The sequence below is a fragment of the Halichoeres trimaculatus genome, unplaced genomic scaffold (assembly GCF_033239565.1).
Source record: "Halichoeres trimaculatus isolate MK-OKI-2021-1 unplaced genomic scaffold, fHalTri1.1 fHalTri1_scaffold_23, whole genome shotgun sequence".
Classification (NCBI taxonomy): domain Eukaryota; kingdom Metazoa; phylum Chordata; class Actinopteri; order Labriformes; family Labridae; genus Halichoeres; species Halichoeres trimaculatus.
In genome coordinates this window covers 24234645-24260008 of record NW_027437201.1, presented here as the reverse complement: position 1 = coordinate 24260008, position 25364 = coordinate 24234645, and the positions used below count along the sequence as shown (strand labels likewise).

Below are 25364 nucleotides of genomic sequence, written 5' to 3'. Positions count from 1 at the left end.
AAAAAAAAAAAAAAAATTCATTAAAAAAAAAAATACTAATTGAATTGCACAAATTAATGATTTTGCCCAACTTATCTTTATTTTTTGGGGGGGTTGCTAATTGGTTGATGATTTTTTTTGGTGTCAATGTTTTGAATTATCAATACCCTCTGTAAAAAAAATTAAAATGAAATAAAATAAATAAATAAATAAATGAATTAATAAAAAATCCTTATTTATTTTTTTTAAAGCTACAGGGAGCCACTGCAAAGGAGTCAAAGAGCCACAAGTTGAAGACCTATGGCCCTAACACAGTGGACAAAATAAAAGCAAGGATAAAATAATGAAGAAGAAATAAAAGAATAAAAAATCTACCAAGACAGTAAAACCAAGGTAAGATTGAAATTAAAGAGATAAAAGATAAAAAGATGGTATCACATAAAAGCGAGCCTGTAAAAGTGAGTGATCACACTGATGGATTTCAGCAGATGAAGGACTGAACCGACCTTGTGTTTCTGAAATAACTTCCTGTTTGTGCCCGCTCTGCAGATTTACCTGAGCCTGAAACAGAGCTGGTTTTTCTAACACGGTCTGGTTTCTGTCGGCAGCCTGAGACTCTGTTTTCTGCAGAGGAGAGAGGAGGCCGCTGTGAGCCGATCACACTGAACAAACTTTTATAGTTTCCGACTCGCAGGTAGATGTTTTCATCCCGCCGCGGAGAAACCAGACACTCTGACTCGATTCATTTTGCCCCTACAGTGTCGTGTTATCTAAATCTCCATCTCCATCTCCCTGCGCCTCCCCTCCCTCCTCCCCACCTCCTCCTGGGCCATTTCTCAGAGCACATTTTCCCCACAGACCAAACACGTCCCCCTCCCACCTCCAGATCAGACCTGATAGAGATTGAAATGTCATTTCCCTCTTCCCCTGGAAACCGGCGGCCCTTCAGACCTCCCCCGTGTGCAGTCTCATCTCTCTGTCCTCACTTTTCTCATCTCATTGACTTCTGATGTGTCTTCGCAGCAATTTGTTGTCGTTAAATCACCCTCCCACGAAACACTGAGGGAGAAAACTTTCTTTTTTATCCCCTTCGATTGGAAACATCATCTCAACGTGTGTCAGAAGACATTAGGCTCTCGCCCACGGTCCTCAGAGGGAGTGTCGGCGAGTAGCTGTTTTTAATCAGACAGAAGATGGCCGCTGGGATGACTCCAGCAGACAGATCACCTCTTCAGCTTCTAATAAGGCTCTGATTTAGCTCCAGTGGTTCACAAACTGGGGTTTGAGGACTCTCGAGGTCCAGCGGGGAGTCGTAAGAGGTCACTCAGCAAAATGAGGAAAGTTAAGGAGCGTTTCATTATGATTATACACCAGAATTTTCCATCAGGGCTTTGTGTCTCTGTGCAACGCTCTGTCGTCGAGGCTCTGAGCGAAAAATGAAAAAGCAGAAGAAGAAAATCTGTCTTTGCATAATTCACAAAAAAATTAGCAGAGCTCAAGATTTCTAAGGCGCAAATTGTTGTTAACGACCCCAAATTACCTCAGGGGTTTGAAATTAGCAGCGTCTGAGGCTCATTTTCGTTCTCCAACATTTCTAATGGATTCATTTCAGAGAGGCCGCTAACAATGCAGGCCCCATTACGAACAAATGGGTGAGTAATTTCTACCCTCAGCTAAATAATTGCAGACCTCTTTAAGTCTGTGGGAGAGCAGAGAGGGACGGGGACAGACGCAGGAAGTAAACACAACCGATCAGCCAATCAGCTTCTTCATGTCGTCAAACAGGAAGTCTCTGCAGACCCCACAGGGCCCTAACCCTCCTATCCACAGACTGCTGTGTGAAAACCTGCAGTTTATGAATAATCTGATGCTTTGTTTGGATTTAAACTCTTCATATTTTCAGGTACGTGATTTAAAGTTTTGTTTTCCTTCTTTGCATTAAAACATAACTTCCTACCGTTTGCTCGGAGCCACAGGAGTTCATCCGTCCTCTCACAGATTAAACAAACAAAGCGTTTTGTAGCTGGGCTGAAAACGCGAGCTGAGCGTCCGGGACTGAGTTAATCTGATTTTTTTACAGTCGGGTAATCCGGTGAAGGCTGAATACGGCGCTCTGAGGAGTCCCTGCAGCAGGGCTAATTATCTAACAGCCACAGATCGTCTTTTAGGGAACAAAAAGGTAGATATCAAAAGCTGTGAACACACACACACACACACACACACGTACATTAATTGCCATTCATATCGGTGTGTTTTTCTTTGAAAAGGCCTCAGAGAGCGCGGCTTTGTGTAGATTAGGAGCATCAAAGCGGTTTGGTAACGGTGCCGTGCATCAGAGAATAGCATGTAGAGGGAGAGGAGGGCGGGAAACCTCAGTCCTGCTGAGTGCTCATGTGTGTGTGTGTGTGTGTGTGATGTTGAGTGTTTGTGGGCGGCTGCATGAGTGTGTGAAGACTTGACCTTCTGTGCATGTGTGTGTGTGTGTGTGTCCTTGCAGCAAATTTGTGTCGGCCTCAGCAGATTCACCACTAAACCTGAAGCTCACAGGAGCAGGTGAAGGAGTGTGTCTGTGTTTTTACACTGAACAAAGAAATAAACATGTTTTTACACACAAAGAGCAGATTTAGAAGTATCTCTTCTAGAAATATCTGCCTGATCTTAATCCACGCTTTAAAATCAGATTATCAGCGCAGATACAGGTTATTCCTAAATGTCATTTCTCAGCTTCCTGATCAGATTGATTTACAGCACGTCTAAGTCTCTACGACAACACCACACTGGCTGATGAAGTTTCGATTTCTTTATGATTTCTGTGATTAATTTTGTAGTGATGGTGGACACTGGAGCCTAACTGTCAGACAGAAAAAGGACAGAAGAGCAGAAGAAAGAGAAACAGGGAGAGATAGAGAACCAGCTAAAGGCTAAAACAGGAGCTAAAGGTTAAAAACATGAGCTAAAGGCTAAAACAGAAGCTAAAGGCTAAAATTACGAGCTAAAGGCTATAACAGGACCAAAAGGCTAAAAACATGAGTTGAAGGCTAAAACAGAAGCTAAAGGCTAAAAACATGAGCTAAAGGCTAAAACATGAGCTAAAGGCTAAAGCATGAGCTAAAGGCTAAAAAACAAGCTAACGTCTAAAACACAAGCTAAACGCTAAAACATGAGTTAAAGGCAAAAAGAGCTAATCTGTTTGTGCTAATGTTGACTCCAACCCACAGTCAGCAGTTATTCTGCAGTGGTCTGTTCAAACTTGAGAGTCTATCAATAAAATGAAGAGCCAGGTTACGTTAGCTCTGATTGGTGAGGTTGGAGTTGGTAGATGAGCTCTGGTAGGACAGAACCAGGATTCACTAACGTTACACGTTACAGACACGTCTCAGAGCACCGGGCTGTGAGGAGAGAGAAATATAGCAGCTGCTAAGCTACGCTACAAACTGACAAAGTTAGCTTGTTGTCACGTTAGCCTATAGGTACGTAGGAGCACTACATATAGCTGGCTACAGATAAATACCTTACCTTGGCACATAAAAAGTTGTGTTGAACAAAGAAAATTTGTTTTGATCTGATCTCCTTTTGATTTCAAAACAAACACACGCCTCGCTAAAAGTAATTTAAGACAGTGTGTGTGAGACTCCAGGCCACTAGGTGGCGAGGGAGTGCAAATTGGAATATGCAGCAACGTAAAAAGCTTCATGTCCTGCTACAAAGAGGTGTTAATCGAGCAGCACAGATTACAAGATAAAATTGTGGGGATGTAAATATATTGTTTCCTCTTTTGCAATGATACTCTTTGTTTTTGTTTGTCAGTTTTGTATTTACTCTGTGTAAAAGATATTCCTGGACTGTTTCATGATGGGATTCAGTCGGTGAGGGCAGGTTTAGGCTTTTAGCTTCCTCCTGTCCCTTCTCAAACATTGCAGTTGTGTCTAGTTTTGCTTGGTTGTCGTTTTCATTGAAATAACAGACTGGATTATGGTAGCATTGCTGCTCTTTAGGCGACACACTGTGTACATATCTATTTTTCTACTTATAATTCATAAATGTTTGAGATAAATAAGAATCAAGATGAAAACACATCTTCCTCACAGCATCTTTAAAGGATATTTTAATCACCTGAATGATCCACCCTCAGGAGCTGTAAACGTATCATCATCCTGCAGAGAGGTTAGCTCCGTGTGAGTGACAGCTGATTTGTGAGGTGGTTAAACTCAACCTCCACCCAAATGAAAAGGGTCAGCGCTCCAACACAGAAACCCCCTAAGTCATTTAAAATCTGCAATCCAAAGAGGACGAGGAGGAGGTGAAGGTGTGGAAATCAAAAGAGAAATCCGTCATGGAGTCGAGGCGGGCGGTGGGGGGGCACGGCGAGTGGGGAGGTGAGAAACGGTGGCAAATGCTGGCATTTGGCTCTGCTGTCCACGGGAGAGTGAGTTACAGAAATACAGCCGGCGTAGCCTTTTGGATGACAGGAGGGGGGGAGAGGAGGGCTGACATTTGAGGGAGGAAGCAGAGAGGAGGACAGGAATAATGCATGAGCAGGGCGCTGCTGAGAGCCAGGTAGAGATTTATCCGCCATGTTTGACCTCTGCTGGAGGTAAAGACGGAGAGCGGCGCAGGAACAGCTCCCAGATCAGATCAGAGCTGACAGACTTTATCAAACAGTTAGCAAAGTTAGTTTCATTGGGTTTAACTGAAGACATCACGTGTTGGAAAGTCTGGAGCTTCACGACGTCCCAGTTTACATCAGGGCTGTCCAAACTTTCAGACATCAGTAAACTCTGCTTCTGACCAAGGAGCATATTCTCCATTAGGGGGCAACATGAGCAAAATATGTCAGGATATTTTTATGTTAAGACTTTGCAAACAGCCTCGTTAGCATTTCTGATTCTGCAGATTGAACTATCACAGCTGAACTAACAATCTGGTCTGTTTCATCTTATGTCTTTTTTTTTAACTCTTACACTTCATCCATGTTGGGTTTTAAAGCTCCCATCTCCTGCTCCTTTCCTGCAGTTTAATCTGGATCATTGATGTCTTCATGAAATGGTAGTAACATGTTTTGGTCCAAAAAGCCAATAAATCAAGCACAGCAGCATTGTTTCCAGGCTCTCATAGCCCCTCTGTTCAGAACGCTCTGATTTAGTGGGCGTGGCCTTCATATGTAAATGAGCCACCGCTGATACTGCCCCGCTCTTCCACGTCACTGAGAGCGGCGCCACGAGCTCCGAGTGCACAATGTTTAGAAAACAGAGAAGCTCGTTTACCGTAACATTACAGGCTAAAACAACAGGCTAACTGCAGCTAAAGTTAGCATCCTGAAGCTAACACAGAGACAGGGGGGACACTGAGGAAAAGCTCTTCCATCTGCTCCACAGCACACAGCTTTTAAAATACTCACATTTCCAGGGTCCCAGGTTTGTTGGAGGATGGTTGGTAATGCGCCTGGATTCAGGACCAGTCTATTGGCTAGCCCTCTGTTGGACTGTCCAAAGTTGGAAAAGCAGTCGGCCGTGAAGTGACTAGAACACACATGCTCAGTTTTACTGGTAGCTGGAACATTTCCTGATAAATGAACTCTAGACACTTAGTCTGTCTTCTTCTGAGATGGGAAGCTTGAGCATGGAGCTATGTGGTTGTTTACAGCCAAAAACAGAGCAGTGATGGCTTTTCAACTGTGGGTGGGGATGGGGTTTGGGGTCCGGTGAATCAATCAGGTCAGACTTGCTCCTGATTGGTCAAAAAAGTGAATTGCTGACGTCGGCAAATCCCCAAATTCCAAACAGCTGGTTTTAGGTCAGGATTTAACATTAACAAGCTCTACTAAGAACAGGTTTGGTCATTAAATATCACATTTTGTGGCTGGGAGGAAAGACAAAGACCCACACATTTCACTAAAAGACTTGATAAAGTGATTTTTGCAGAATATGGGACCTTTAAAACCTCAAACCTGTTGACTCCTGGTCTGACTCCACTCTTTATGTCAGTTTATCATCGCAGCCAAGATAAATACGAACTGATTTTGACACAGTTTGTTTTATTTTGAAAGTGAAAAAATGTTTTCTGGTAGTTTCCAGCCACAACTTCCTGTCCCGCTCTATCTTCCCTACGTTTAATTTATGTGTCACTGCGTCTAACAAAAATAGGATGTGTTGGTGTTACCTGTGACATGACAAACCAGTCTAATCCATTCAGAAGTTACCGTCACTGCCCCAAACTTCCATGCGTCCTCTACGTTGCTGTTCACAAATACATCCACCAGGGGGGGCTGCCCAGATCTAAAAGTATAGAGGGATTATCAGTCTACGTCATCATAAAGATGCGTGCACATCTTGACCACAGAAGTAGCGTTAAGCGCAGTTAGCGTTAGTTACGAGAAACAAATAATCTCTCTATAGACAACAACAAACTGAAAACATATATGGCCGCTGTGGAGGAGGTAGCGTTGATGTTCCTCTTCCTTAAAAGACCAAAACAGAAGCAGAAGTTTCTCATAAACTCAGTAAGCTTTCTTCAAAAAGTTCCTCCTATGTTATTTCTTCTTCGTGTCTCACTAAAGCTACCTATCAGGTAGTAACAGCAACACTGCCCCCTATGGTTTCTGGTGGTACTGCTCCATTTGGCCTGTACCTGTAAGCTTTATGGAAACGTGCAGAAATACAGAAGGCTCCGTCTGTGTCTGGATCTGTATTTAACGTTGAGCATGAATGGGCCAAACACAAACACAAACACAGGCCTGTTTGACACGCTGCTGTAAATAATCTGAAACTAAATGTATTAAAATGTTGTTTTCTCAGAGTAAGGAGAGCAAACACGGACAGATTGGATTCAGAGAAACAGCCGACTCTTCTCTTTCAGCAGATTGTGTAAAATGCTGATGTTGTAGTGAAACACAAACGTCCCTCAGCACACCGCGCCAGCATAGCTCACGTTGTTGTTGTCTCCTCTTCCTCTCATTAGCAGCTCCTAGCAGCGCAGAGCAACATGGCTGCCGTAAGTCAGCACAATGAGACTCAGTTAGGATGAGCGGCGTCTCTCCTGGGAGCGTCTGGCTTTTTGGAAAATCCATATCCAACATTAATAATCTAATAATTGTCAGGGAAAAGCTGGCGTGCTCGCAGAGACGACAAGCTCCAGCTCTTTGGTGCAGAACAGATTTCTTTGTTTTTCTCTTAAGAGGGGAGGAAAGAAACTTTGACTCAGACTCGATGCTGAGCTGCTTCCTGTCTGCAAACATCTGTGGCCTGTTGCTCCAGTCTGCGTCTGAAAGTTTGGGTGAAAGTAGTCACCACTTGGTCGCACCGTGCTCACGTAATTTAATCTAAACTCACAGAGCGTAACGTTTTCAATCCGGCTCCGTTCTTAACCTTATCACATTCACGTCTGAACACCTCTGAAGGAGTTTAGGCTAAAAACAACGGCCTCCTACGCCTATTTATCAAGTGACAGCGACGTGAAGGAGGTAATTAATGAGAAGATTATGAATCCTGCAGAAACAAAAACAGGAGCGTCCTAAAAGCTGTAAGGTCTCTGTCCTCGACCCCTGACCCCGCTGCGTGTTTCTGTCAGCCTCATTACAGATCCACAGGGACAGAAACTCCTCCATCAGCTGGAATAATCACACTCCTCCTTTATTTCCTGATGAATTCAGCAAACTTCTGACGGTTCAGGAGTTCAAAGACAAAAGAAAAGCTGGAGATGCAGCCGGAGCGTCATACTGTGGAGTTAATTAAACTGTGCATGTGTGTAAATGAGGAACACACACTCAAACACACACATGAACACAGAGGGGGATCATGTAAAGGACAGCAGGCCCGAGAACAGCTCCTGGAGTCTCAAACAAACGCTTCTTTCTTTCCTCATCGTCTGTCTCTGCCTCTCTGGTTTCATCTCTGTCTTTTTCTGTTCCTGACTGCTGGATGTGAAGATGGGCTCAGGTTTTACAGAGTGTTTGTGTCTCCTGATGGATGTCTGAAAGTAGGTTTTGTTGAAGGTAAAGGGAAGTTGAAGCAGAGATTTTAATAATCACACAGAGATGAGTCAGGCCTGTCCTGTGGCGTCCCTCAGGGTGCTGTTCTGGGCCTGCTGCCGTTTCCTCTTCATCTGCTAAATGTTAAAGAAGAACTTTTAAATATATTTTCTGTTATTTATATGCAGATGACTTGTTTTTCAAACTGTATGATGTCTGAATTTTCCATTCTGCTTTGTTTTGGAAAAAAACAGTCTCAAAAGTGTCCCGTCCTTTTGTCTTTAGACCTGTTTCCACCAAGCCGTGCAGTTCAGTTAGTCTCAATACAGCACGCATTTTGTGTCCTTTGACTAAAACCTGGACAGGTCCCCAAATTAGCGACCCGTACCGTCCCACTTTTTGGTTCCCTTCTGTTAATGTGCCAGACAAACTGATCCAACCCAGGATTGGTGGAAAGAATCGTCACTTCCTGTGTGACAGCGGTGATAAAGAGCAACACATAACCCTGGCGTGTTTTCACACCTGGATCGTTTGGGGCAGTTGTTCTGAAACAGTGAGCAGCCCCCCCAAACGTCTGGTTCGTTTGGGCATATGTAAACACAGCAATCACTCTCAGATGCAGGACAACACAAGCGGGTGAAGATCGCCAAAAATAGGTGGTCTCTGCTCAGGAAAATGAGTCGTAGGCTCACGTGCAGGAGCAGTTAAGAAAAAAAGTTTCTTATCAAAGTGTCTTAACGCAGTCAGGACTCTTGAAAAAACTACATGCGTTGATTATACAGCCCACACTGTTAGCCAGATAAATGCTATAACGCAAACTAGCCACACACAGTGTTGATGCTCCATGGCGGGTAAGAACATGAATGACTGAATGACTGAAGATTAGGAAACTCCCGTCTTCAGGGTATAATTTCTGACCAATGACAAAAAAAAATTGATCGCACGTGGCATTTGTTTACAACTCTGGACCTCAACAGACTTTTGCTTTGTGAACACAAACAAACCAAGTGACAACTGCTCATCATTTTTACCCCTGAATCGAAACAAAGCGAACGAGCCACAGGTGTGAATACACCTTAAATCTCCAGTCAACTTTGCGTTTTTCTTCTTCTTCGTTGGATTTATTAGCGGGGTACCCTGTGTCGCACTGCTATGACATCACGCTATCATGTTGCTGATGCAGCTATTAGCATCCAGCTTACACACCGCCTACCAAGAAGGACACGGTTGGCTGTGGAAACACAAACAGGATCAGGCTTTACTGATCCAACCCGGACCAAACTGGAGTGATCCAAACCAGACCAAGTGGTGGAAACAGAGTTTGGATCCCAGGACCCATCTGTTTAGCGATGCCTTTAGACGATTTGCCTGTGTTTTATTTCTGTATTTAATGTGTTGGGATCCACTGAAGTAAACATTTTGTCCAAACCAAACAACGATGAAACCTTTTTCTTTTTCCAGCCCTCAGAATAATCTGATCATCCAACGTGATCCACCATAGAAAGCGATCATCCCTAAAACCCTAAAATCTCATCAGGGTATAAAACCCATCCAAACTTTGCCACATCTCGATCTGAATCAGCCGCTTCCCAAAAACTCAAAAACCAGCTCATTTCCTGCGATCACCTTTGTCTTCCACCTCTGTGTGATTTCACACAGGAGCAGCATTAGCATCATTAGCATCATTAGCTCTTTGATTTGTTTCCCTGTAAGCGTCGTATTATTCTACGACCCCGGCTGATCATACATCGCTCTGAAAAGGCAGACAGCGCGTTTAGCTTCACGATGCTAATTAAGACGCTCAGACAGAGATTACAGAGCGCGCTCACATTAACTGTCAACTCAAATGAATTCAGCTTGCTTGATTAGCGCGCCGTAATGTGAAAGTGACCCGTTTTATTGTATTGATTATTTTTCTTCATTACACATCGATACATGAGAGCGTAAACAGATTAGTTTGATGTAGCGAGGCGGACGAGGAGTGTGTGACGATAAGAGGAGGCTTCATCTGCAATTAGACTCACTTACTCAGGAATCAGACCTTTAATGTGCGCTAACGCTAACTGAACGCTACACAGACACAGACCAGGCTGGAGTCAGAGCAACCATCAGCGTCTTACCTAATCACTGGGCTGAGTGTGTGTGTGTGTGTGTGAGTGTGTGTGTGTGTGTGAGCTTCAAACAGCAGCTCCAGCAAACATCAGAGCACAAAGCTGAACAGCAAAGGCAGAAAAAGAAATAAGGACATTTCGTTTCTGTTTGTGCGTTTCTGCAGTGACGGGGAGGCTTTTCATCCACACACACACACATGCTCTCACACACACACAGCGACACAGCACTGCTCTAACTGTGCGGTTCCTGCAGTGTGTAAATGGACACACACTCGGCGGCTCTAATGGCAAACACCTGGTGACAAAAACATCCCGATAAAAGTGCAGGTGAATAAAGCAGCCTGTTATTACTGAGGCTGGATAAAGAGCCTCAGTCCCATTTAGCCACCGCAGAAATGTTCCCCTCACAACAAACTGTGAATTATGCAGCCATCAAATGTCTCATTACAGAGAAAATTAAAACCAAAATATATTTTTCTTCATTTCAGAGTCTGTGAGGGAGCTGAACTTTGGGTTCGCTCCGTGAGGTTCACTGCAGGCTCCAACCAAGACACACAATGGCTTGTTGGATCATACGTGTTAGAGAGTGTGTGTGTCCTGCCGCCCCATTCGCTGAACATGGAGTATCCTGGATGTTCAGACTGAGCATGTGCAGATTTTCAAACCTTTTAATCTGTTGTAGAAATCCCTGAATCTGTCGTGATGATGGTCCACTTATCAGGATCTCCTCGCTGGCTCACGACACATTAAAGGAGCGGGCCTCAAACACCAAGGCAAAAGCGGCAAGCTCGCTGAAAGTTAATCCATTTTCAATGCGAGCCCGGCGTCCTGAGCGGCTAAAGCGTTAAAAGTGTCACCAGATGAGAAGTTGAGCCTCTGTCAACTTTATGGTAATTAGCTATGACGCAGTTCAGCGGCAAACGGTGGCAACCAATCAGAGTAGAGATGTCCTTCAACCGAGCGGGCCTTAAAGAACAACACATGTAACTTTGGTTCCTAGTTCCGTCTTGGAAACAGAAAAGTTCATAAACTGTGTTCAGGCTCATCCTGTTCTTTTTAATATCACCTTTTTAGCTACAGACACCAACAACAACAAAAACTGTGTCGTGGAGGAGGTAGATTGTTCTGGTGAGTTAAAAAATGTGCAGTAATAGCAGAAAATAGTGAAGTGAAGTTAAGTCTGTGGCTAAGACGTAGCCTAGCCTAGCATGCTAGCATTTCTGGCTTCATCTGAATGAGATGACACCAGGGCTCCAGACGAACTTTGTTCAGCAACGATCTGAGGTTTACGTCAGGGGGGGAAGGTTACTTTATTACCAAACAGTCTCTGCTGGATCCTTCTGGATCCTTCTGTGGATGGCTTCGTACTGGACTGTGCGCCAGGATCTGACAGACGCCAGTGACCTGGTTTTCACCTGCTCCGCTCATGACTGATTAGATGCTGATTTTACATTATGTCCATGCTTTACACTGAAGTTGAACAACAGCAAGCAGATGTGAAGAAGTCGCTGTGCGGCTCCTTTAAATGACAAGCGCAATTTACTTTGACGTCAGTCATTTGACAAGCGGCCGTAGCGGCTAAAATATTTTGCCTCTTTTGATGTAAACGCACAGTAAGGCTTGGTCTCTAGCGTTGCCCATTGCGTGCATCTCTGAAAATTTCTGACTTCTGCACAGAGTCGAGCTGAAGAGGAGGAGCTCTGAAAGTCCTCATACTCCCTACATACGAAAATGTCTCCGTCCTTTTCAAACCGTGTTACTACCACTGCTCTCTTACCCTCATGCGTCCTTTATGTTGGCTTTGCTGTTAACCAACAGCACAGCGCACAGAGTGAAATGTTTATGACAACAAACACAAAAACAAACATGGCGACCGTAGAGGAGGTGCTGTGTCGTAGGATACTCTAGTTTGGTGCTGTGGTAGACGTGTATTTGCAGTACACTGCCCCCTGGAGCCTGGGAACTGACATTACATGGAGTGATAAAAGTATAAAAGCCACACGTCAAGTCCAAAACCTGTGGATCAGACAGAGGCTGAAATAAGAGTTTTCTAAAACAAAAGAAAGAAGAAAAGGACTTCTTTGAGCTGTAAATCATGTAAAGAAGCTACAGTGGCAGTAATTTCTCTGTTGCTCCATCAGTAAATTAATCCTTTGCTAACTTTTCTTTCTCTGTGCTTTGACGTGCGTTGCGTCACGTCTGGACTCTTTCTCTCCACCACGCTCGTCCAGTAGACGTATCTGAGGGAAATGTTTGCAGCAGAAGTCTTAAAGCGGTGTTAACTTCAACCTTTTCTGCTTCCCTGTGAAAGTAATTAGCTCTGGTTATCCCTCTCCAACATGTAAAACCATCTTTACCACCATCCCCCTCTCTCTGCAGGAGAAAGAAACGTCCTCTGAGGGAATTACAGCGAGCGCTGTCTGTGATCTCTGAGCGCTCAGAGGGTCTGAGGCAGGGGTCTGCAACCTTTACTTTCAGAGGAGCCATTTTTCCTCAGCTCACCTGGATAAGAGTCATTCAGGAGCCACAAAATCTACTTTATCTTCATAATAAAGACAAAAAGTGTATAAATTTGAAACATATTAAAAATCTAGTGAATAATTAGCTTAACGAGAAGATTTTGTGTTTATTAAATTGTACGTCATGTCTCAGTTTTTTATTTTCAATAAATTTGCAAATATTAAAAAATTAGAAAACTATGTAATATAAAGTAAATAGATAATAGGATATTTCAGTAAGTTTGTGATTTTTTCAAAAAAGTAAATACAAAAAAATGGCTGAAAATGCAAAATATTTTAAATTTCAAAACTGTTTTAAAATTTCATAAATTTGCAAAAAAAATATTTAAAAAAACTGTCTTTTCACAAACTTGCTCCATTTTGAATTATTTCAAAAATTTTGGGGGAAAATGCCGAAATTAAAAAAAAAAATGAAATCTAAAAATTTGCAAAATCTTAAAAAATTGGGAATTTTTATTCCTAAATTTGCAAAAGTTTACAAAAAATAATTTCTAAAAAAAATTGCAAAAAGTTTTAAAAATAAAAAAAGAAAAAGAAAAATAATTTCTTAATAATTAAATTATAAATTAAAATTCTTTATTTCTTTAATATTTTTTTCAAATCTACAGGGAGCCACAGGAAAGGAGTCAGAGAGCCACATGAGGCTCCAGAGCCGCAGGTTGCAGACCCCTGGTCTGAGGAGACCCGGGTCAGGTTTTTAACTGGGTCATTTTCATGTTTGTGGAGCTCAGAGGATGAACCGTGGAGTGGCTGTTTGGCGTCTGCTTCCTCTTTGGAGCCTGTGGATAAATAGTAAAATTGCAGCTTGTGAGCTGTGACACATTTGTTTAATTGATGGGTGCTGTGCGTGGTGTGTGTGTGTGTGTGTGTGCATGGTGTGTGTGTGTGTGTCTCCCTCTGAGGACCTCTGACACACAACAAATGAAACGATTATATCTCCGGCTGGTGTGTTTGATGCCTCTGGTCTGTGCGATGTGTGTTTACATCCTGCTCTCTGATTTATTCACAGCTCGCCACGTGGGACTCGCTTCACGGGCTGAACGGCAGTCTGAAGGAGAGCCGGATCGAGAACGGCATGCAGGGAGTCACGGTCAAGGTGGTTACGCTACTGGTAAGTGACAACAGAGGAGGAAAGTGGATCTTATTCTGAGTCAGATCAGATTCACCAGACAGCAGCAGCTGTTCGAATCTGCGTCTGTGTCGGCATCGACAGATAGGAAGGAGCTGGACCTGGATGCTTCCTCCTTTTCCTCCAAAACCTAAAGACATAAAAATTTTAGGATCTGTTAACACCCTGTTCAGAGTCTTCTCTGTCCTCGGGGAAAGTTTGACTACACCCCGGAAACTCCAGCAGAGAAAATCAACTCTGATGTTTGCTGACATCGCAGCAAAGTATTTTCAATTTAGATCTTTAAACACGAGCCGCAGCCAGAATAATCCGACCCTCCGTGGAATAAAACACACTCCAGTGGATCCACAGAAAATCCTTCAGTCAATACTGAAAAACTCTTTTTTCCAGCTCATGACTTTTTATGATTCCTCTGCCCCGACTCGTCTCGCTAACTGGCGCCAAAACTTTAGTCCACGACTCTTTCTCCTGATGTTAGCGCATTGATTCAGCCCCTGGGTGCAGGCTTCACCTCTGGTCACCGTGATTAGTTTAAGAGATGAAAACAGCCGAGCGTTTCCACCCCACCTCCTGATCCCTCCGCAGCAGCAGAGGAGACGCTCGCCCAACCAAGCGGGACTAATACCTGCGCCCTGCGTTTGAGCCCCTCCAGCTCTGAGCGCTGCCAGCGACCAACGCCGGCTCCAGCAGATACAGATCCTCAACACCTGTGAAGCTTTCTGAGCAGAGCTGGTTCAGGAAGCTCTGCACCCAACACGGGACCTGAAGGAAGCTGATGGATTTGACTTCTACATCAGCTTGACTTCCTGTTTATCCTGTCTCACTCCTCCCTCTTTCTCTCTGCAGGAGGATCCGTTCGTCATGGTGGCAGAAAACATCCTCGGGCAGCCGAAGAGGTACAAAGGTTTTTCCATCGATGTTTTGGACGCACTCGCCAAAATCCTGGGCTTCAAATATGAGATCTACCAGGTGAGCCCGACTGACACAACATGACGGATTTTATTTAATGTCACGTTTGTAGAAACAGGATCCTCCAAGACAAACCAGAGGAGCTCAGAGAATAACATTCATTTCCTGTCGCATGGGACTTTCGGTCCTGATGGTGTTGGTGTTTTTTGGCATTTGTGTCCACGGCTTCTTGCAGGATCTCCTGTTCCCGCGCACTTTGCATTGTTACAACTTCTGTTTGGATAATTTGTAGATAGAGGTCAGAGATGGCAACCAATCAGAGACCAAGAGCCACACAAATTGTGGTGTTAGGACTAAAAGACACATCATACACACTGCTGCAGCATCTCAGAAGAAATCCACTCGCAAAGTTTGTGTTTTGTGGTCGGTTAAAACCATAGACTGTAAAAAAAATGGACGTCATCTTGCTCAGCTCAGAGAGATAGCCACAAAAACTGCTCCCCCTGGTGGCTGGCTGCAGTATAGGTTTAAAAATCCATCTCCCCAGTCATTCCAGATGGGCTGTAGTCAAACTTTAAAAAAATTAATCCACCTGGTAGAAATGTTTCTCACGTCTGATTGTTGTGGTGATTTGAAGATATCATTTGGCTGACTTGTATTCAAGTCCTCTTTTTTCTGAAAAGTTTAGTTTTCATTAGTTATACGAGGTTAAAAACGAGGTTTTACGTAACGTTTAACGATGATTGACAGCTGACGTTCTCATGTTTTTTTCCAGGGATTGTAAAACACGTCAGGAGGTAGAGTCAGGAGGTGATTCGACTCTCGATAGAAAAGATATATATATAATTTTTGTCACTTGGCTTCTCTCAGATTTTCCCAGAATCCCTCACAGTCTCTACTGCACAGACTCTGGCTGCCAATGGCGGCGCCGGTGACGGAGGAATTTTGGCCTCAAAAAACGTACGATGATGTAACGGCCCCTTACATATGAAAAGGAGAAGAGGGGAAGGGGCAGAGTGGCATGCAGGGAAAAGAAACTGAAACTTAGGTATCAATCGTATTGCGCAAGTTATGATTGTCAATGTTTCAGATCGATCTGCACACCACTACTCACAACAATGGACTGATTCTTAATGAATGGACCAAAGGCCCACACATGGCTCACGAGCCGCAGGTTGACCACCCCTGATCCAGGTCTTAAATTCCTGACTTGGTGTCAAATTCATCCTGACCAAAGATTTTAACCATTTCCACCACAGAGGTGGCTCTGATTTGTTTTTCTAGGAAAGCGCTGAGCTTCTAGTTTTTGTTTCAGGAGGACTTCTCTCGTCTAAAAGTCTCTAACCCCTCCTCTTCCTCTTCCTCCAGGTTGGGGACAGTAAATATGGATCACAGCTGCCCAACGGGTCCTGGAACGGCATGATCGGTGACCTCATCAACAAGGTAACACCAGACTTTACTTTCAGCTCAGATAAAACCAAACACCAAACGCTGCAGATTCCTGATCTTTCCATTTCCTCGTCCAGAGAGCCGACCTGGCGGTGTCCGCCATCACCATCACGCCAGAGCGGGAGAACGTGGTCGACTTCAGCAAGCGTTACCTGGACTACAGCGTGGGCATCCTGCTGAAGAAACCCGAGGAGAAGATCAACATCTTCTCGCTCTTTGCTCCCTTCGACCTCGCCGTCTGGGCCTGCATCGCCGCCGCCATCCCCGTGGTGGGAGTGCTCATCTTCCTGCTGAACAGGTTACAGGCGCTGCGGTCGTCGTCTTCCCAGAATGCACCGCCAAGCCAGTCCTCCAGCGGCGTGGGGTCAGGGACTCTGAACAGCGCCATCTGGATCGTTTACGGAGCATTCGTCCAGCAAGGTGAGAGGGAAGGTGGTCAAGGAAAGGTGGTGGAGGAAAGGTGGTGGAGGAAAGGTGGTTGAGGAAAGGACGCAGGGTAAGGACGCAGGGTGGCAGTTTTAAGTCTTAAAGGTTCAGCGTGCACAAACTGCTCAGATAACAGGATCAGGATCTTTGAAAACGTCCATTTCCAGGTCTACTTCCCGCGGCGTGCACCCTGCTGTGACAGCTTCCTGCCCCTCCCCCTGCGTTCAGACGCCAGCTGATGAGAAAAGCTGCTGCGTTTGAAACTTTTTCCCGGTTTAGACGCTCAGCTGTTTGGCAGACATCAATCAGGCCTGATCACAGCGAAGGGAAGATTATCTGCTCTGTAAAGGCGGATTTTGAGGAGTTTTTATTCAGAGCTGTTACACGGATTACACGGCAGCAGAAGAAGAGAAACAATAACCACAGGAGGATTTGTAGCGTCTGAAATATTCAACAGAAGAAGATTCAAGGGCATCAAACTTTAAAGTGCTTAAATGAATTAAGGCTTAGATTACAGAGCAGAGCTCCAGGAAATCTCTGTGTGAAGCGCTGAACTTGGTGAACCGAGGCGTGTGTATGTGTGTTATTAATGGAGACGTCTTCATGTCATCCTTTAAACCCAGAGATTTACTCCTTTATTTATATTTTGGTGAGAAAGCTCCAGTAAAAGCTGAATTTAACCGTTCAGCCTGGGAACGGATGAATCTGCAAATTCTGTTTGATTTCTTTTGGCAAATGCTTCATAATTCAAGGACGGCCAATCACATCCACTTTTTCTGCATCGCCTGAAGAAATCAAACACAGAGCACAGAGGAGGAGAGGCAACATTTGGACTCGGGGTTAAACTCAGACGTGCTCTCTTTAATCAAAATGTCCCTGCTTTTCAAAAAACTGTCACTTTCAAAAAAAGTCTTTTTAAAAAGTTTTTATATTTGAGTTTTCTCCAATCTCTCCAAAGAAATAACTGAAACAGCCTGATGAGTGTGCATCTCAAGAAATGTCTGCCTGATCCTACTCCACACTTTAAAATGAGATTATTAACATCAACACAGGTTGTTCCTAAATGCTACTTCTCAGCTTCCTGATCGGGACCAGATTGATTTACGGCACATCTAAGTCTCCATGACAACACCACGCTGGCTGATGAAGTTTCGATTTCTTTATGATTTCTGTGATTAATTTTGTAGTGATGGTGGACACTGGAGCCTAACTGTCAGACAGAAAAAGGACAGAAGAGCAGAAGAAAGAGAAACAGGAGAGAGATAGAGCACAAGCTAAAGGCTAACACAGGAGCTGTAGGCTAAAGTACAAAATAAAGGCTAAAACACGAGCTGTAGGCTAAGACACAGACTAACGGCTAAAAAACAAGCTAAAGGCTAAAATGAACTAAAGGCTAAACCACAGACTCGAGGCAAAAAAAGAGCTAATGGCTAACAAAAAAACAGGCTAAAACACAGGCTAAAGGCTAATACACGGGCTAAAAGCTAAAATACAATACAAAGGCTAATATCCAAGCTAAAACACAGGCTTAAGACTTAAACATGAGTCAAAGACCAAAACACAGACTCAAGGCAAAAAAATGAGCTAAAGGCTAAAAAATAGGATAAAAGGCAGGCTTAAAGCTAGGATACAATATAAAGGCTAAAATTCAAGCTAAAGGCTTAAACACAGGCTAAAGACTAAAACACAGACAACAGGCTAAAAATAAGCCAGAGGCTAAAAAAACAGGCTAGAATATAGGCTTAAAGCTAAATCACAAAATAAAGGCTAAAATTCAAGCTTAAGACTTAAACATAGGCTAAAGGCTAAAACATGAGTTAAAAGCTATAAACACAGGCTCAAGGCTAAAAATGAGCTAGAGGCTTAGAAAACAGGCTACAGCACAGGCTAATAGCTAAAATACAAAATAAAGGCTAAAATCAAAGTCAAAGACTAAAACACAGGCTAAAGGCTAAAACACTAGTTAAAAGCTAAAACATGAGCTGAATGCTTAAACACAGGCTCAAGGCTAAAAATGAGCTAAAGGCTAAAAAAAGAACACAGGCTTTAACACAGGCTCATAACTAAAATACAAAATAAAGGCTACTATCGAAGCTGAAGACTTAAACACAGGCTCAAGGCTAAAAATGAGCCAAAGGCTAAAAAATCATGCCTTGACACAGGCTAAAAGCTAAAATACAAAATAAAGGCTAAAACCCAAGCTAAAGACTAAAACACAGGCTAAGGGCTAAAAATGAGCTAAAGGCTAAAACAAAGAAAAGTTGAGTTAAAAAGAAGATCTGTTCTCCATTCATTTCCAAATCAAACACACACCTTGTTCAGAGTCACATCTTCACCACAGTGTGAGTGAGACTCCAGGCCAAAAGGTGGCGCTGTTTCCACTTCAAACAGATCTGAATATCAGTATTAGATGCTACAGATATCCAGACAATTGTTAGCTTCTCTTCTTCTTCTTCTTCCTCCTGTAGAGATCTGGTTTCTTCCTTAGCTTCTGTCTTCCCTTTCATGCTGTTTGAGTCTGTGTTCAGGTGGAGCGTGCTCAGAGTCTGTGTTCAGGTGGAGCGTGCTCAGAGTCTGTGTTCAGGTGGAGCGTGCTCAGAGTCTGTGTTCAGGTGGAGCGTGCTCAGAACACACAGAGAACTTCTCAAAACACGATGAAAGCCATCACAGGGAAGTGTGCTCCATTTTTCCTGAACGACTCAAATTAAATGTTCCCTCTTTTCAAAGTCTGGCTCATGAAACGTCCTCAGTTTGCTCCTTTTTAAAACGGTGTCTTTAATATCTGCCCTCACTCAGGGTCAAACACACACACACACACACACACACACACACACACACACACACACACACACACACACACACACACACACGGTTTCCCAGCAGAAGCTCCCAGCTGCATCTATTATGGTCTGGCAGGTTGCCTGGGAAACCTTTTAGGCCTAACGGGATGTGATTAGATTCGCCATGCGGCCGCTCTGCTCGCTGTGATGAAGCACCTTGCTCACCTGCTGTTTGGAGCGGGCAGCAGGTGGCGTCCCCGCCACCCCAGAGCAGAGCGGTACCTGAGAGCTCCCAGGTCTGATCCCTGCAGCAGGTGTCCGTTAACACCTGTGTGATGTAACGCATGCTACACAACACACATCGACTCTGAGAGCAATCATAAATCTGTGTGTGTGTGTGTCTGTGTGTGTGTGTGTGTGTGTGTGTGTGTGTGTGTGTGTGTGTGTGTGTGTGTGTGTGTGTGTGTGTGTGTGTGTGTGCAGGTGGAGACGGAGTGGTTGGCTCAGTGGCTCTCAGGATCGTCATGGGCAGCTGGTGGCTCTTCACCCTCATCGTGTGCTCGTCGTACACCGCCAACCTGGCAGCGTACCTCACCGTGTCACGCATGGACCACGCAATCAAGTAAGACAATCACACACACACACACACACACACACAGACACACACACACACACACACACACACACACACACACACACACACACACACACACACACACACACTCACAGGCAGCTGGGTGTGCTGGGCTTTGCTGGGATCAGGGATGATCTGACAGTAAATAAAGCTCCTCCTGGGACTCATTCTCCGCGGCTCAGTCTCCATCCGTCAGTCTGAGCGAAGTTAATTCAGTCTTTATGAGCTCCGGGGTCAGAGTCAAGTCCACAGGAAGTCCAGCAGGATCAGGTTTATGGACTCCAGGGTTTTAGTGACTTCACAGAATGAGTAGCTCCTTCTTTTTTTATCCATGTGGAGAAACCGTTTTTACAGCGACAGCGTTTCATTTAATTTCAGAATCTCATAAAGTTTAAGACCTGAAGAATCACAGTTTGTATAAAATCTGACCTCTGCTCCTTTTACTCATCAAATCAGCCCCAGTTTGGGATTAAATTTTCTTAGATTCAGACAAGTAGCTGCTGCCATCTTGTGGCAGTTGGATGTTACTACAGATTACGGTCATAATATTTTTTTTTTGTTTTATGATTGAAAAAATTCTGCTAGCACGTTAGTTTGACACTTTATCTGCTCTTCCAACTCACAGATCATACACTGGTTATAAAACCACTGCCTACCGTAAAGCGTGCATCAGTAACATTTTACGGACTGATCCTTTTTTTGTGCTGTAATGCTCACAGTTTTGAAAGCATGATGAATAAATGGATGGCGAAAAACTAACTGGACCTCCAGCTCATCCTGTAAAGATCCACTTGCTACAAAACCGTAGATCCACAAAATAGACGCTGACTCACACAGCTTCTATCAATACCATTTCTGTATTAACTTTTTGAAACACTGACAGCATCTTTGCGAAGCAGATTGGAAACTTTGGGCCAATCCCTATTCTCCCCTTAGCTCTTAGTTTTATTAGTTTGCTTATCTAGTTTTTTAATCAAATATCCAATCCTTTGCTACTCCAGGTAAATATCAACCATGTTTGAATTGTTGGGTGTGTTTTTAAATTGCTAATTCTAACAATCTAGCTAAGGTCGCTATAGCAACTGCTGCAGCTAATAATAGCTACATTGATGTTTGAGCAGGGCGACACATTCACAGCAAACAGACTTCACTACTATGAGCTGTGTTAGCTACATTAGCTATGATAAAGTATCGTTATAGTAATCAGAAGCTACAGAATATAGCTTCTGAATACTGTAACGTTAGCTTAACGTTAGCTTTTCCTAGCTTACTCATGTAATGCAGTCCATGGTGATAAAGTCTGTTTGTTGTGAGTGTGTCGCCCTCATCTGACGTCATTTTATCATCACTTTGTAAAAACGTGTACGCTTTGGAGGAGAAGAAACGGAGGAAAAGACCACGTCAGACTGAGACTGACTGGGAGGATGATGAAGCATCTAAGAGATGTGTTTTTCCCCTTCCTCTTCATCCTCAAAACAGAGGGTTAGGAGGAAGAGGAAGGATGAAGGAGGAGAGGAAGGAGTGACAGTTGGTTTTGGCTCTTGAAATCATCTCTACTATCTGGACACAAACATGCAGACTTGTTGTTTTCTGCTGCCAGTGTCGGTAAAATCTGCCTCAGTGATGGAGCTGACAAACATCCCTCCGCCCGCTCCGTCCCTCTTTGTGTACAATTAGCCTCCAAACTGATGGACCCGGTCAGGCTCTGTGGGCAGGTCATTAGAGGAGAATCTGAGCGATGGCTCGTCTGTGATCCTCCTCCCTGCGAGATGAGTGACTCACTCGGCGCGGCCGCCTCTCCAAAGCAACACGGAGCTAATTGCCCGTGACTCCTCGGGAGTTTCTCTCACGTTTGGCTGATTATTAATCTTAAAGAGGCTCCAGGAGTGATGGATCACCTTACAGAGTCTGCACAGAGTAACACTGCTCTTCATCTGGGCGTTAACTGGCCCTGGAGTGGACGATGGGAGGGATTAAACACAGCTCGAATATTTTCAGTTCAAGTTTTAAATGCATGTGAAACAGAAAGTCTCTGAGGTATTCTCACTCCACCTGCTGAGGCGCTGACCTGATCCTCACTTTTAGGGAGGAGGTCAAGTGTTTTTGCAGCTCTGCAGAAAGCTTTAACTGCACGCTCTGATTAAAAGACAAAGGCTTTCAAACCTCGACAGAGCCTCTCCTGCAAACTGACCCGCTCCTGCTTTTAGAGGGAGAAACTCTGAATCAAAGCAGAGCTGCAGGAGGTGAAAACAAAAGCAGGAGGAAGGAGGACGCAGAGTTCCCGGCTGTGTTTGTATCCTATAGATGAGACAGATACGCTTTGAGACAGAAACAGTCTTTTTTTTCCTCCTCCTCTTCATCTTCAGTTGTTTTTGTTGACGGTGCAGATTTTCCTCCATTAGCTCCGTTTCACAGCTCCATGGCCTCAGGTGCAAACAGACGCAGCGCTAACACGCTCACTTTAAACTGGAACAGTCACATCTGCGACCGCTGCTAACGGCTGTCAACAGTTTAGCTTCTGTTGTTAGCAACACACACAAACACACACACACACACACACACACACACACACACACACACACTCATATCGCAGATTCAGGGTCAGATCGGTTCATGTTCTGAAAATAAAGCAACGCGTTTGACGCAGAACAACTGGATGATTGTTCCACAACCTGTCAGCTCAGACGCAGCGATCTAAAGCCCCATGTCCAAGATGGTCCGGTACAGATCAGAGCTGTTTGGTCCGGGTTGGATCAGTAAAACCTGATCCTGTTTGTGTTTCCACAGCCAACCATGTCCTTCGTGGTAGGGGGTAGGGATGGGAACCTTTCACATTTGAAACAATGCAGTACCAACGCCCGGTACCTGGCAATCAGTACCTGTACTCAACGGTACCAATTTTTGGTACTTTTTTGTGTGTATGTGATAAAAATATCAATTTGTTTGATAATAAGGTTTTTTTTTCAATTAAACATATTTATTCTTCAATATTTAACCTTGCAATGCTGTGTTCATGTGCACCTTGGAAAATCTCCTACTCTTCTCTCACAGTCACAAAGATGCGTTGGGTACCTAAACATGGCACCTTTTGATTTTACGTTTTTATTTGGTTGGTACCTATTAAAGTACCTAATTTGGTACCCATCCCTAGTAGGCGGCGTGTCAGCTGGATGGTGATAGCTGCATCAGCTAAGTAATAGCGTGTCGCCATAGCAGCGTGACACAGTGAACCTCGTTAATAAATCCAACAAAGAAGAAAAATGCGACACAGTAAACAAAGATCAACGATGAAGACATCCAACAGTTCGTCTTCTTTGTGATTGGCATGTGTCTCTTTGTTACAAAGAACAGCCGAGCTTTGTTTCAGAGAAGCTGCTGTCACACAGGAAGTGACCATTCTCTCCAGATTCAAGATTCAATCCAGATTTCAATCAATCAATCTTTATTTGTATAGCGCCAAATCATAACAAATGTTATCTCAAGACACTTTACAAAAACATTCACAGGTCGATCTGTAAATGTTAATAAAATTTTATTATCAGAAACCCAACATCAAGACAAGATAAGGAGTCTGATCTTATCTTAATCCACCATGAGGACAGAGCTCTGCAGCATTTAGCAAGTTACAATGGAGAGGAACAACTTTAACAGGCAGAAACCTCGGACAGAACCAGACTCATGTTAGACAGACATCTGAGGAGTCTGGTGGGGTTAGAGAGACAGATAGAGAAGTCTCAAGACTCAAAGACTTTCAGACTCAAAGTTTTTTGTTGTCAACTTTCTATAGATATGAGGACAAACAGAAAAAAAAAAAAAAATACTGTTCCTCTCTTCGGACAGTATAGACAAAAAGTATCAAAATGTAAGCACGGAGAAATATAGAATCTTTAACATGAAAATATAAGGACAAAAAAATAGATATCAACAAGAAGACAAGAAACACAACCTATCTACACAGTGAAGGTGGCACCGTGTGGTGACAACCTAAGATTTAAGATGTGAGATATGCACCCCAACAGAAAGGTACCAAAAAGTGGGACGGTACCGTTCGGTAATTTATGGATCTGTTCTGGTTTTAGTCAAAGGAAACAACACAAAACGTGTGCAGGGGCTGAACTACTTCCTACAAAATCCCAGTACAGACAGAAAAAAGTTCCTGTGTTTTTCATTCAAAAGAAATGGCATCCTTCTTAAAAAAATGATTGCCATCTTTTATTTTTTGGAGGATATTGCCTTTTTCCAGAGGAGTGACGAATTTCCAGATGAATCGCTGAATAGTCAATAAAAATGGTGGCCGTCTTGTACAAATGTCATCTTAATTAAATTTTAAGAAGATACAGACTTTTCCAAAAGAGTTTTCTTTGGTTTGATTTATTTATTTATGAATTTATGGGCTTCAGTAACCTGAGCTGCTAAAGCTTCAGTCTGCAGGACGATCTACAGGAAACACACCTGTTGACATCCTGTTAGCAAACACACTTTCCAAGCTTTCCAAAGAGAGGAGTGTCCTGCAAACTCTCCAAACTGTAAACCTAAATTTCCTGCCCAGGGAGAGAAATGGACTAACAGTGTCGCCCCCTGCTGGCTAGGCAAGGAAAACATCTCTTTAAATCTTCTGTTCTGTGAGATTAACAGAGGGCGCTTGTCTCATTTCTCTCCTCTCCTTTTTTTTGGTGAACTCGCAGAAGAAATTACCTTCACCTGAACTTCTGATCCGCAGATCGTGACACGAGAAACATCTGAAGTTCAGGATGTTTGAGTCAACTTTCACCCAGCATCAGCGCCTTAAAGCGTTTTTATCACACACCTCTGAGTGTTGACACACAAGTTTTTGCCTCGAGGCCAAAGTTCCAGGCAAAAAGATCAAAAGAAGAAAAATCACTTTTTTCCCTGTTTTCATGGCGTTTAGAGTCAGAAACATCACAAACATCAAAGTGAGGAGCATCTTTTATCTGCAGCCACCCTCCTCTCTGTTCCACCTGAAGCTCGCTCAGATCCCATCTTCAAAGATCCAACCACGCCGTTTACAGGACTTTCTGCTTTTACATCAGGATGAAAACCCGTGGAGCTGGAGCGCCGCAGCCACAGCAGCAGACTCTGATTTGAAAGCCTCCCGTCAGCTCGGCGGCGGCGTGTGTGAGCGGAGAATTATTGCACTCCTCTCAGGCTTGAACGCACCAGTACGCTCTCCACAATAACGCAGCTACATCATCCTGTTTTTGTCTATTTATCTGGTGCATGAATAAAGAATCATCCCCTCTAAAGACTCACAGCAGACACTTCGTCTCTGCGCAGTGACGCGCCCTCCTCCTCCTCCTCCGTCAGAGTCAAATCCAGCTGACATTTTCATCAGTAACTCCCGGCGCCTCGCTGCGTGAAGGGTGATTCATTCAGGAGCAAATGCTACGAACAAGACTTTGCTTTTATGGACGTTCAATGAATGCTCAAGTGGAGATTTGCAT

General features: G+C 43.8%; 1 protein-coding gene across 2 annotated transcripts in view; it reads left to right on the top strand.

Moving 5' to 3' along the window:
* The window catches only part of grid1b (glutamate receptor, ionotropic, delta 1b), a 528466-nt gene that overhangs the window by 475165 nt on the left and 27937 nt on the right, over window positions 1-25364 (top strand). For both annotated transcript variants that reach the window (XM_074663093.1, XM_074663094.1), the window contains exons 9-13: window positions 13585-13686; window positions 14551-14673; window positions 15982-16056; window positions 16140-16482; window positions 19752-19890. In XM_074663093.1, coding sequence (XP_074519194.1) covers window positions 13585-13686; window positions 14551-14673; window positions 15982-16056; window positions 16140-16482; window positions 19752-19890 — 782 coding nt within the window. The remainder of the gene's footprint in view (window positions 1-13584; window positions 13687-14550; window positions 14674-15981; window positions 16057-16139; window positions 16483-19751; window positions 19891-25364) is intronic.